General features: G+C 47.1%; 1 protein-coding gene across 1 annotated transcript; it reads left to right on the top strand.

Annotated features, from left to right (window-relative positions):
- Positions 1-487: 487 nt before the first annotated feature.
- On the top strand, positions 488-12496 carry LOC136471709 (ABC transporter E family member 2-like). Its single transcript, XM_066469454.1, has 15 exons — positions 488-903; positions 8179-8264; positions 8365-8462; positions 8648-8765; positions 8852-8941; positions 9354-9658; positions 9751-9946; positions 10039-10221; positions 10317-10586; positions 10867-11112; positions 11361-11481; positions 11585-11703; positions 11810-11883; positions 12012-12086; positions 12197-12496. The coding sequence occupies exons 1-11, from the start codon at positions 801-803 to the stop codon at positions 11478-11480; spliced, it is 1815 nt and encodes a 604-aa protein (XP_066325551.1). The 5' UTR covers positions 488-800; the 3' UTR covers position 11481; positions 11585-11703; positions 11810-11883; positions 12012-12086; positions 12197-12496.
- Positions 12497-12696: the final 200 nt, after the last annotated feature.

Raw genomic sequence — 12696 nt, 5'->3', positions numbered from 1 at the left:
CTTTTTTTTTTTGGTTGTTTTCTTTTGCTTTTTCTTTGTACCCTCTTGTATTCAGAACTTGGTTGCCAAAGATTTGGCACAGGTTAATATGTAATGGAGAGCTCTTCCATGTTCAAAAAAAAAAATCGCATGGATGTCACGACTCAAGAAATCCAAACCAGAAAAGTACTGCTCAAGCACTCTGAAGGTAAATTGTTTGGGTCAAACAACAATCTCAAGTATTCATTTTTGATGACCTAAGACTGAAAGTATTCATTTTTCATGACCTAGGACTGAATGATGTTGCCCGGCTTCGATACTTGAATTAGACCCACTTAGGCTGGCCCGTTGTCGTGTGCAGTACAGGCGGCGTACAGCAGAGGAATGGATTATTTACATATTTACCATCATTATAATGTGAGTGGTATAAAAAGTATCATATCAGTAACTCATGTGTCAGTGACACAGATCCGGACCAGAAGCCACTTGCATACTTGCTGACGCCATTGCTGTGGTGACCTTTTGCCCGATCACGACTTGATCCCCAAGGCAGCACCAACCAGAACCAAGCCGATTCCAACTCCGCGGCCGGCGCCGCGATTACTTCCGTTTCGACGCGGGGCTCGCACGCGGCCTAATTAACTGCACAAATAGCTAGGGTTCCCAATAGAATCCCAGGCCACCACGCCGCCCACCTCCCGGCCGCCATTTTGCAAACGAACTCTCCTCCCATCAAATTGATAAGCAGCCAGACCCGCCAGGCCCGCGAATCCGGCGCAAGAACAGAGGTTGTGTTGTGTCACATCACAGGGAGAAGGAGGATGTCGGGCAGGTCGAGCCGGATCGCGGTGGTGGTGGAGGACCGCTGCCGCCCCAGCAAGTGCGGCCAGGAGTGCCGCAGGCGCTGCCCCGTCAACGCCACCGGTACGTTTCACGGTCCTCAAACCCTGTTCGATTTGATTCCATTGACGGTGTCTGGTTCCGAGCGTGGTACGCACGACAGAATTTTTGGAAATTGTTAAGCCAGAAATCCGGGTGTTCATCCATGTTAAGACTTGTTTGGATGCATTCTAATCTATCCCAATCCATATGAGTTTTTGTCACACCGTCTGATGGATGATCCAACGATTTCGTGTAGGACGTAGAAAGTCACAGCTGGGTGTCGTGTGTGTGATTCTGTGTGTGGGCATATAAGTGCTCGATCATGTATTGAGATGCTAAGACATTTTTATCCAATTAAACATATCGAGGCTTGGAACAATCCTTCTCAAAATCGTTGTGTCCATTCTGCTCTAGCTCACGTCAGAGAGTTAATCTCATCTCCAGCCACAGGTGTGACAGTTAAGGTGTGACAGTTAATCTAATCTCCCTACACACGTCAATTGGAGTGTGTATTTGATCTATTGTGTTTCTCGCACGATCCTCATAGCTACATGTAGTTAATTTTTTACTCCAATATCCTTTTCAATACACTGTCTACTGTTTCTCAATTACCATTGTTTATCAAATAGCTTATGTGTAATGCAAATTTTACTGAAAATTGTTTGTGGCATTGCGAAATGATTATTTTTCTGATAGTTGAAACAACCATTACCATTCATGCATCTATGGACTAGTATAAAGAGGACAAATATCTTGAACAGCTGAACAAGGGGCGGAGCTCAGTGGCGGCCAAACTGGGCTCAGTTGATAAATTCTGCTACAGCAAGAGCTGTCATGATGACTAGCTACTTTCTTGCACTAAGTGCTCAGGTGTGCAACAGTCATGCTAGCTGTTCATATAGGTCTGGACAAAACATACATGGAGTAACAAGCCAGCAACATATCACCCGTTAGCACAATACTCGGTTCTCACTTCTTTTTTGAAGGTTCACACTTCTAAGGCACCATCGAGACACATACTAATGCTAGGAAATCCTTATTCTAAATTACTCTTATTTTTCATGAAGACACATGCTGTAGTGTTTACTATAGAAAATTGGACAATAATATTTATTAGTGGATTAATGTTAGATAATCTACTGCTTCCTTGTACGAAAACACAGCAAGGGAAGACGGCGCCGAAAAGGCTCCCTGCTGTGGTACTGTAGCCGCTGCAGAGGCAGTAGCCGCTGCAGAGGCAGGCGCCGAACGGCTCACCTGCCGCACTGTAGCCACAGCAGGAATAGACGCCGAAGTCAGTCCTGCTGTGTTATCTAGTCACTGTAGCAGCATGGCAGCTGTACTAGGACTAGATGGATAGAGTTGTATATATAGTTTGCCACTGCAACTCAGTAAACAGAGTTCAGATTTGTCATTTCCTATACAGGGCTCCGGCCAACGTTGGTGTCTCTGGCTGTGTGTGTATGCTCTGTTCTCCCTCTCTTCTTCTACCTCTAGCCATAGTGTGTGGTCGGACAACGTCTGTCGTGCTCTAGCCGTGGTCGGTAAGACTGGTGAGTGGTCGACTCACCTGAGCCGGTGATCCTTGTGGGCTAACAAGTGGTATCAGAGCCGTACAAGCGCCGTCGCCGGACTAACCGCTGGCGATGACGGACGGTTCGGAGATGGGCGACAGCAGTGGCACTGTTGTGGCTGTCCAGCCACGACAGGAGGTCGTTGTTCGCACGGTGCAGGAGGTCAGCGGCACCAGTTGGCCGACGCTGACTCGCACCAACTATAGAGAGTGGTCGGTGACCATGAAGGTCAAGCTCAGAGCCCGACGGTTCTGAAATGCTGTTGACAAGGGCACCGACAATGAGGAAGATGACATGTCAGCGTTTGAAGCAATTCTCGCTGCTATACCGGCGGAGTACAGGGAGTCGTTGGGGGCGAAGAGCTCTGCTAAGGAGGTGTGGGAGGCTATTGCAGCGATGCGCGTCGGTTCCGACCGCGCAAAGAAGGCGACGGCCCAGCTTCTGAAGCAGGAGTACGCTAACCTCAAGTTCAAGGATGGTGAAACAGTGGAGGATTTCTCCCTCCGCCTGCAGACGCTCATCAGCAAGCTGAAGAGCCACGGCATCACCATCGACGAAGAGGAGGTGGTCTCAAAGTACCTCCACTCCGTGCCGACAAAGTACATCCAGATCATTCTCTCCATAGAGACGATGCTGTACTTGTCCACCCTCACCATTGAGGATGTGACAGGCCGTCTACGGGCGGTGGATGAGCGCCTGGAACAGGCGACAACAACGAAGGACAGCGGCAAACTGCTGCTGACAGAGGAGGAGTGGGCTGCTCGGAGGAACTCCAGGGTAGCCTCCTCCAGCCGCGGTGGCAATGGCAAACGCCGCGGCAAGGCTTCTTCGAAGAAGAAGAAGCAGGTCGACCCCAACGCCTGCCGGCGCTGCAGGAAGATGGACCATTGGGCACGGGAGTGCCCAAATCACAAGTAGGAGGCTGAGGCTCATCTGGCGCAAGCTGATGATGATGATGATGATGATGATGAGGCCACTATCCTGATGGCGACGTTCTGTGCACTGCATGACGTTGAGGCTGAGGAGAAGGGAGAGGTGACGACGGTGGAAGGACCTGGGAAGGCCCTGAAAGCTGTCAACCTCGACGAACCGCGCGCCCAAGTCCACCTCGAACGTGTGGACGGCGAACAGGAGCAGTGGTGGTATCTAGACTCTGGTGCCAGCAACCATATGACGGGCTCCAAGGCATCCTTCTCCAAGCTCGACGACGATGTTACCGGTACGGTGGAGTTTGGTGACGGCTCAAGGGTGGCTATCCGAGGGCACGACACCATCATCTTCAGGTGCCAGAACGAGGAGCACCACACGCTAACAGATGTATATTACATCCTACAGCTACGTTCAAGCATCATCAGCATTAGAAGCTGGATGAGCGCGGTAGCGAGGTACTGATCAAGGACGGAGTCCTTAGGATTAGGGACCGGGAGCAGCGACTTCTCGCCAAGGTGAAGACATCCTAGAACCGGTTGTACCTGCTCGACCTGAAGGTAGAGCAGCTGGTGTGCCTAGCGGCAAGGCACACCGAGGTGCCGTGGCTGTGGCATGCCCGGTTCGGACATCTCAGCTTCAACGCGGTTGGTCGGCTGGAGAAGATGGTCTGAGGGCTACCCCACATCGAGCACGGGGTGACAGTTGCCTGGCCGGGAAGCAGAGGAGGCTGTCGTTCCCAAAGGCGGCCAAGTATCGCACGGAGGACGCTCTCGAGCTCGTCCACGGCGACCTCTGCGGGCCGATCACACCAGCTACAAACGGTGGTCGGCGGTACTTCCTCCTGCTCGTGGATGATTGCAGTCGCTACATGTGGCTGCAACTTCTGACGAACAAGGACGAAGCGGCGGCGGCGATCAAGAAGTTGAAGATGCGCGCGGAGGTCGAGAGCGGCAAGAAGCTCCGTGTGCTGAGGACTGATCGCGGCGGGGAATTTACTTCGGTGGAGTTCGCTGCGTACTGCGTGGATCAGGGTGGTATGACATCACACCGCGCCGTACTCGCCATAGCAGAATGGCGTGGTGGAGAGGTGGAACCAGACGGTGGTCAGCATGGCTCGATCTATGATGAAGGCCAAAGGCATGCCGGCAAGGTTCTGGGGTGAAGCGGTGACCACAACGATGTTCATTCTCAATCGCGCACCCACCAAGGCCCTGACGGGCAAGACGTCGTTCGAAGCTTGGTATGGGTGCAAGCCGAGCGTGTCCTTCCTCTGAACATTCGGCTACATCGGCCACGTCAGGAAGACGAAGCCGATCCTCACCAAGCTGGAGGACAGGAGCACACCGATGGTGTTCCTGGGCTACGCGGAGGGTACCAAGGCGTACCGGCTCTACGACCCATGCGGAGACAAGGTACTTGTCTCGCGCGACGTCGTGTTCGACGAGAAGGCGGCTTGGGACTGGAACAGTCCGAGCACGGGGGAAGCTGGCGGCTTCACCAGCACCTTCGTCGTCGAGCACTTGTTCATCCACGGTGGTGGAGACGCTGGGGAAGAGGTGCCGAGCACTCCGGGAGGGGTGCCAAGCACTCCAGCAACAGAGCCGAGCACTCCTGAGGTGGTGCCGAGCACTTCAGGAGGGATGCCGAGCACTTAGGGAGGAATGCCGAGCACTCCTGGAGGGATGCCGAGCACGTCAAGAGTGGTGTCGGGAGGTTCTGCGGTGGTGGCGACCACTCAAGGACGGGTGCCGAGCACTCCTGTAGAGGAGCCGAGAGGTCTTGCAGTGGTGCCGACCACTGCAAGACGTGTGCCGAGCACTCCGGGAGGGGTGCAGACCACTCCAGGAGTGATGACGAGCTGTCCAGGAGTAGTGCCGAGCACTGCAACCAGGGTGCTGAGCACTCCAGGTGCTGTGCCGAGCACTCCAGCGGAACAGGGAACTCCATCGATGTCGATCGAGTTCGCCTCACCTCCAAGTGACATCACTGAGTTCATGGATGCCTTCCACGAAGGTGAGGTGGTGTGGTTCCGCAGGCTGGATGACATCATCGGCGACGTAGGGCCCTTAGGCCTGGCTGGTCGGCTGCTCAATGACCAAGAGCTGCTGCTCGTTAGTGTAGAGGAACCACCCACGTTCGCGCTGGCCGAGCGCGATGGAAACTGGCGACGGGCGATGCTGGAGGAGATGAAGGCGATCGAGGAAAACGAGACTTGGGAGCTCATCGATCCACCTTCATGATGCCGTCCGATTAGTCTGAAGTGGGTGTACAAGGTCAAGCGGGACGAGCTCGGCGCCATTGTCAAGCACAAGGCGCACCTCGTCGCTCGAGGCTTTGTTCAGCGCGAGGGCATCAACTTCGAGGAAGTCTTTGCGCCAGTAGCGCGCATGGAGTCTGTCCGTTTGCTACTAGCCTTGGCAACAGCAAAGGACTGGCGCGTCCATCACCTGGTTGTAAAATCAGCCTTCCTCAACGGTGAGCAGGCGGAGACGGTCTTCGTCAGGCAACCTCCGGGTTTCGCCGTCAAGGGAGCGGAGCACAGGGTGCTCCGACTGCACAAGGCGCTCTATGGGCTACGGCAGGCCCCATGAGCGTGGAACGCCAAGCTTGACGTCACGCTGGGCGAGCTTGGGTTCCAGCGATGCGCAACCGAGCAGTGCTCTACACATGGCGACGGGGGAAGGAGGAGCTCGGCGTCGGCGTGTATGTGGACGACTTGATCGTCACCGGTGCACGTGTGGAGGACATCGGCAGCTTTAAGCGCGAGATGACGGCTCGTTTTCGAATGAGCGATCTCGGGGCACTCTCCTACTACCTCGGTATTGAGGTGAGACAGGGGAAGGAGGAACTCACGCTCGGTTAGAGCGCGTATGCCTCGAAGCTATTGTAGCGGAGCGGCATGGCTGAGTGCAAGCCATGCGTGACTCCGATGGAGGAGCGGCTGAAGCTGACGAAGGCTAGCACCGCGGCGAAGGTGGATGCAATACTTTACCGGAGCATCATTGGCGGTCTGCGCTACCTAGTCCACATGAGGTCATACATTGCGTTCGCCGTGGGCTACGTCAGTCGTTTCATGGAGGATCCTCGAGAGGATCACTAGGCTGCGGTGAAGCGGCTGTTGCGCTATGTCAAGGGGACGGTGGATCAAGGGATCATCTTCCCCAAGACAGGCGGAAGCAGGCTGTAGCTCACTGTGTTCAGCGATGTAGACATGATGGGGGACATCGACGGACAACGGAGCACCTCTGGCGTGCTCGTCTTCCTCGGATCGGCTCCAATTTCATAGCTGTCGCGGAAACAGAAGGTGGTGGCGTTGTCTACGTGCGAGGCAGTGTACGTAGCGGCGGCCACAGCGGCGTGCCAAGTTGTGTGGCTACGCCGGCTGCTGGGCGAGCTGACCGGTACGGAAGCTCACCCACCAGCTGCCCTCACGAAGAATTCGGTTCTCCACGACTAGAGCAAGCACATCGACGTGAAGTTCCACTTCCTTAGAGACTGTGTCGATGAAGGGCAGATCATCATCGAGTTCGTCGAAGCTGGTCGGCAACTCGCGGACGTCCTCACCAAGCCACTCGGACGTCTTCGACTCATGGAGCTGAAGGAGATGATCGGTATGGAGGGGGTACAAGGGATAGCAGTAGGATTAGGGGAAGAATTGTTAGATAATCTACTGCTTCCTTGTGTGAACACACAGCAAGGGAAGGCGGCGTCGAAAAGGCTCCCTGTTGTGGTACTGTAGCCGCTGCAGAGGCAGGCGCCGAACGGCTCACTTGCCGCACTGTAGCCACAGCAGGGACAGGGGCCGAAGTCAGTCCTGCTGTGTTATCTAGTCACTGTAGCAGCATGACAGCTGTACTAGGACTAGATGGATAGAGTTGTATATATAGTTTGCCACTACAACTCAGTAAAGAGAGTTTAGATATGTCATCTCCTATACAGGGCTCCGGTCAACGCTGGTGTCTCTGGCTGTGTGTGTATGCTCTGTTCTCCCTCTCTTCTTCTACCTCTAGCCATAGTGTGTGGTCGGACAGCGTCTGTCGTGCTCGGCCGTGGTCGGCAAGACTGGTGAGTGGTCGACTCACCTGAGCCGGTGATCGTTGTGGGCTAACAATTAGCCCCTCCTTGGTATTCGGTCACGCTCCGTCACTTGAACAAACCTTAGCTTTATGGTGAATTGGAGATTTCTTAATAAACCAGATGATATTAGAATCCTCATGAGCCTGCCTATATATGAGATATATGGGTCAAATGCACCTTTGCCACTCACTGGTTGCATATGGTTTTATTCAACTCTATATCTAGATTCACCATGTAGTTCTCGTAAATGATGGGTATAGAAATCCTCTAAATATATCATCTATGCACGTAGCCCTAATAGAAGTGGCATGCCAACACATAATAACACGATTATGCAATATGTAATTAGTTATAATCTACTCCCTTCATTTCAAATTGTATGACATTTTGAGTTTTTTAGATACATATATTTTACTATGTATTAGACATAGTGTATATTTAGATGCATAGCAAAACTTATGCACCTAGAAAAGCCAAAACGTCTTACAATTTGGAATGGTGAGAGTAGTATAAGAGAAAGGGAAAAACTTTTAGAACAATAGAAATCTAACCATGTAAACCTATCATAGGTTTCAATGTAGTTAAATTTTGAGTCCAATATTCTTTTTAGTATGTTATAGTTTAGCTTTACTCAAACATCTATTTAATTTACTGAGTGATAATTAAGAATTTCATATTGCTCTTGTTTATATTAAAACTTAATATGAGATTTGTTATCCACGTTGATACTTGATAGGGCGTCAGTGCATAGAAGTTACGCCGTCATCGAAAGTCTCCTTAATTTCCGAGGATCTGTGCATTGGATGTGGTATTTGTGTGAAGGTTAGATCGTTTTCCTTTTCTGATTATCTTTGAGGTTTCGACCCAAGCTTATATGTAATGTTCTTAATAATATAACTCCCTTGTGTTATTATATTTTCAGGTGTGTCCTTTTAATGCTATTCAAATTATAAACTTGCCAAGGGAACTTGACAAGGAGACAACACATCGCTATGGACCAAATTCCTTCAAACTTCACAGGTAAAACAGATCATTCCCATCTTTGTGATACTTCAATCATATCATTCTTTCAAACTCACACCGGCCTTTTCCTTTTCCAAATTTATATTTTTAAATGGTATTTATCCCAGAAGTGTTTTGATATTTCATGCCACTATGCCTTTCAGATACAAAACATTTTCTCAAGCTTTCATAATCTCCTGTAGGCTGCCAGTTCCAAGGCCTGGGAAAGTTTTGGGCTTAGTAGGGACAAACGGTATTGGGAAGTCAACTGTACTTAATATTCTGGCTGGAATGTTGAAGCCTAACTTGGGTAAATTCATGGTAAGGAAAACAGACAACATTTTTGTTATTCATTTTGGTAGAAGTCATTTTAGGCTATAAGAATAAGACTCTTCCCACCTATTCAGGATCCGCCAAATTGGGATGACATACTGAAGCACTTTCATGGAACGGAACTTCAGAAATACTTCACCCGTTTTTTGGAAGACAAAATGAAGGTACTTCTACTATAAACGATAGCTGTTGTTCCGTTTTATTGTCTAGTGTGTCTTGTTTGTACTTTTAAATTAAACAGATATGGGCTTATAGCATCAAAAGTTTATTCAAGTATTCATTCTGAATCTGTTAAAAGTTTGCATTAGATGTTCTCAAGAAAATTTGGAAGATGCTAATGTAATATGGGTTTTTAATGTTTCCTCTTAATTCCATTAATTTTTCTACTCTATCTGTTTTTAGCTGGTCTGACCATGATTAATTCTTAGCCCACATGATAGTACAATGTTTAGTTGGCATAGCTATATCTAATGTTAACACATGTTATCATGTTTTGCAATTCACTACCATTCTGGTATTTCTCATGGCTTATGGCTGCATGTAGTAATAAGTAATAGACATATGTTTCAATGGCAGACAATTATTAAACCTCAGTACGTCGAGCAAATTGCAAAATCTGTTGAAGGGACAGTTGGCAACCAGCTTAATAAGATAGACAAGAGACAAGCCAAAGATACTTTGTGTGATATTCTCGACCTGAATCAAGTAATGGACCGAAATGTATCAGATCTATCTGGTGGCGAGCTCCAGAGATTTGCAATAGCTGCTCGGGCTATGGAAGATGCAGATGTTTATATGTTCGATGAGCCATCCTGCTATCTTGATGTCAAACAAAGGCTGAAAGCTGCACAAGTTATTCGTTCATTACTTCAGCCCAAGAAGTAATGAAAAAATTTACATCAAAGAACCATAAGTCAATTGAAACATTTAACTCAGTCTGCATCTGATAAATCGTTTTCCTCCAATTTTGCAGCTATGTAATTGTTGTGGAGCATGATCTTGGCATTCTTGACTACTTGTCAGACTACATATGTTGTCTTTATGGGAGTCCAGGAGCATATGGTGTTGTCACTTTACCCTTTTCAGTTAGGGAAGGAATCAATATTTTCCTGAATGGATTTATCCCAACAGAAAATATACGCTTCCGTGAGGAGAAACTTGCATTTAGAGTAAGTACTATTAATTGTGGTTAGACACTTCTGAAAACTGACTTATTTACTTGCTCAATGGTCTAAACCTGATGAGATGTTTGGTTTATCAGGTTACTGAGTCTGCTGAGGAGATAACGGAGGGTGAGACTTACCAAAGCTACAAATATCCTACCATGATGAAAACAAGATCTGGCTTCAAGCTATCGGTCATGAAAGGAAGCTTTAATGGTTCCCAAATAATTGTACTGCTCGGAGAAAATGGTACTGGGAAGACAACATTTATCCGTATGCTGGTATATCTCCTTGTTCTTCATATATGTTTTATAGCTACTGAAAATATATTTTTAGTAGTGCAGCCCTTATTATTATTTTCATCTGAATGTATCAGGCTGGACAAGTGAAGCCAGACAGAGTGGGTGATGAAGAAGTTGATATGCCTGCATATAGTGTCTCATACAAGCCTCAGCAACTGATACCCAAAATTAGCACTACCGTGAGAGAGCTTCTACACAGGAAAATACCTGGATCTTGTAGCAATGCCCAGTTCAGATCTGATGTCATGAAACCACTGAAAATTGAAGAACTCATGGACAGGAAGGTTGCAGATTTTTCTGGTGGGGAGCTACAAAGGGTTGCACTTTGTCTTTGTCTCGGAAAGGTAAAAACACAATAGATTGCCCCTTATGTTCTTTCCTCAGATCATATCATTGGTACAGAAGTTCCTTAGTATTACACCAGAAACTTTTCCTTTTGTAGAACAACTTGAATGTTCAAAGATTTTAAGCATATTCATGTGGAAAATAGATATTAATATATCATACTTGCAATAACATCAGTGTTCTTAATATTCCTAACAAATACATAAATCAGCATAAATATATCAGCCATTCAATGGATGTTTTTAAGCTCCTCTGTTTTTTTTATTTGTATTTGCACAGGCTGCTGATATTTACCTCATAGATGAACCAAGTGCCCATCTTGATTCAGAGCAGCGCCTTCTTGCAGCAAAGGTCATCAAAAGGTTTATCCTTCATCAAAAGAAAACAGCTTTTATTGTTGAGCATGATTTTATCATGGCAACATACCTTGCCGACAAGGTTGTCGTTTTCGAGGGAAAACCTTCTGTTGACTGTACTGCAAATGTGCCTGAACCCCTGGCGTCTGGGATGAACCGCTTTCTTTCAGTTAAGTTCTGTTTTCCTTACACCCTGCATCTTAGTAACAAAAAAAATATAGGATAACTTTAACTTTCTTACCAGCATTTTCTGGCAAGCAAAAGTTTCTTGGATATTTGAATAGCCTAGAAATAATTAGACAACTAGTAGTTTACAAATGTAGGTTGAATTTATAGGTATAAAATATTCTAGTTTATTTCATTAGGATCTTGATGAGATGTCTTTTAAACTTGTAATCTTCCTCTTCTGCGCCACAGCATCTAGATGTCACTTTTAGGACAGATCCAACAACGCACAGGCCTCGGATTAACAAGCTAGGATCCACAAAGGACACTGAGCAGAAGGCTTCAGGGTGTCACTACTACCTTGATTATTAACGTAAGAAATTTCAGCCTTTTGATTTCATCATTCATAGTTTCACGATCAAAAGTCTTCTTTTCAAAGAAATGCAAGTCTTTGATGTATCTACTTGCCTCCACAGAAAGCTTTCGCTAAGGGCACATCTACTTTTTGCGAAAGCTCCATTGGAGCCGAACAGCTCCAGTGCTCGTGCTATTGTGCTCATACATGCAAGCCCATTTGCATCTCCCGGTGGTTTTGGTATGCTTGCATTGGTTTTCCACGTTTAATGATTCGTATCACACTCCTTTTGTATCCATCAAAACACTAACTGCCTGTCTCACTTTGATCGGCTGCTTTGCCACAGGGCATGTTTTGGAGCTTGCAAACATGAATTCTACGAACCGTCAATTCATCTCTTTGCGTCTGCCAGTGCTTTCGGTATGTTTGTGATGCTTCTTTTTTAAAACTATGAACGTTTATTCTCCCCATTCTGTCAAAACACTTAATGCTTTTTGAAACGAAAACATTTATGTTTTTGTCACCTTGTATTGCTGCTTTGGCACCAGGGCTCTACACGCTTGCAGGCATGAATTCTAAAAGATTGGAAACTGAAACCTTGGCAAAGTATTATAGCTTCGGAGGTAATTTCTTATGATTTTTAGATATTTTTAGTTTAGTTTGTCACTAAATTCTTTTTTTTGGAAATTTTATTGATTTGGAAGGTTTTGATCTAATCACTCCTGTTTTGCAGGTCATTGTATAGCACTTAAAGATAACTGGCATGAAGTTAGTACCTGAATGATAGTTTGAACAATTGAAGATCGATTGCATTGTTGAAGACTCGAAATAATATGCATCTGCGTCTGGCCTTAAGTAGTATGGAAGTTTGTGTGAATTTCTTATTAGTTTCAGGGCACTCTGGACTTCTGGTTGAGTCGTGGCCTTAAGTTATAATATGTGTTCTCTTAGAAACCTTGGGTTTTGATTTTTGGGGTTGAGTCGTGGACTGATCAGAACAGTGTTTTCGTTTCTATCAAGCATTTTACTATTATATGACTGCTATGCTATCTATTCAACGCCGAAAGTGCAAACTGCTATCCATAGCTTTGTAGGCATAGGCACTCAAATTCTCTTCGGCGCAATCATGGTATATTAGAAGTAAAATTCTTTTAGGACGTCCTTGGCTGTCGCGTGGATACATTTGGTTTGAAACAATCTCCAACCAATAACCTAGATATACTTATAGGGGGC

The sequence above is a fragment of the Miscanthus floridulus genome, chromosome 8 (assembly GCF_019320115.1).
Source record: "Miscanthus floridulus cultivar M001 chromosome 8, ASM1932011v1, whole genome shotgun sequence".
Taxonomy (NCBI): Eukaryota; Viridiplantae; Streptophyta; class Magnoliopsida; order Poales; family Poaceae; genus Miscanthus; species Miscanthus floridulus.
Note: the sequence above shows the minus strand (reverse complement) of the source record. Positions and strands in the feature narration are given on the sequence as shown.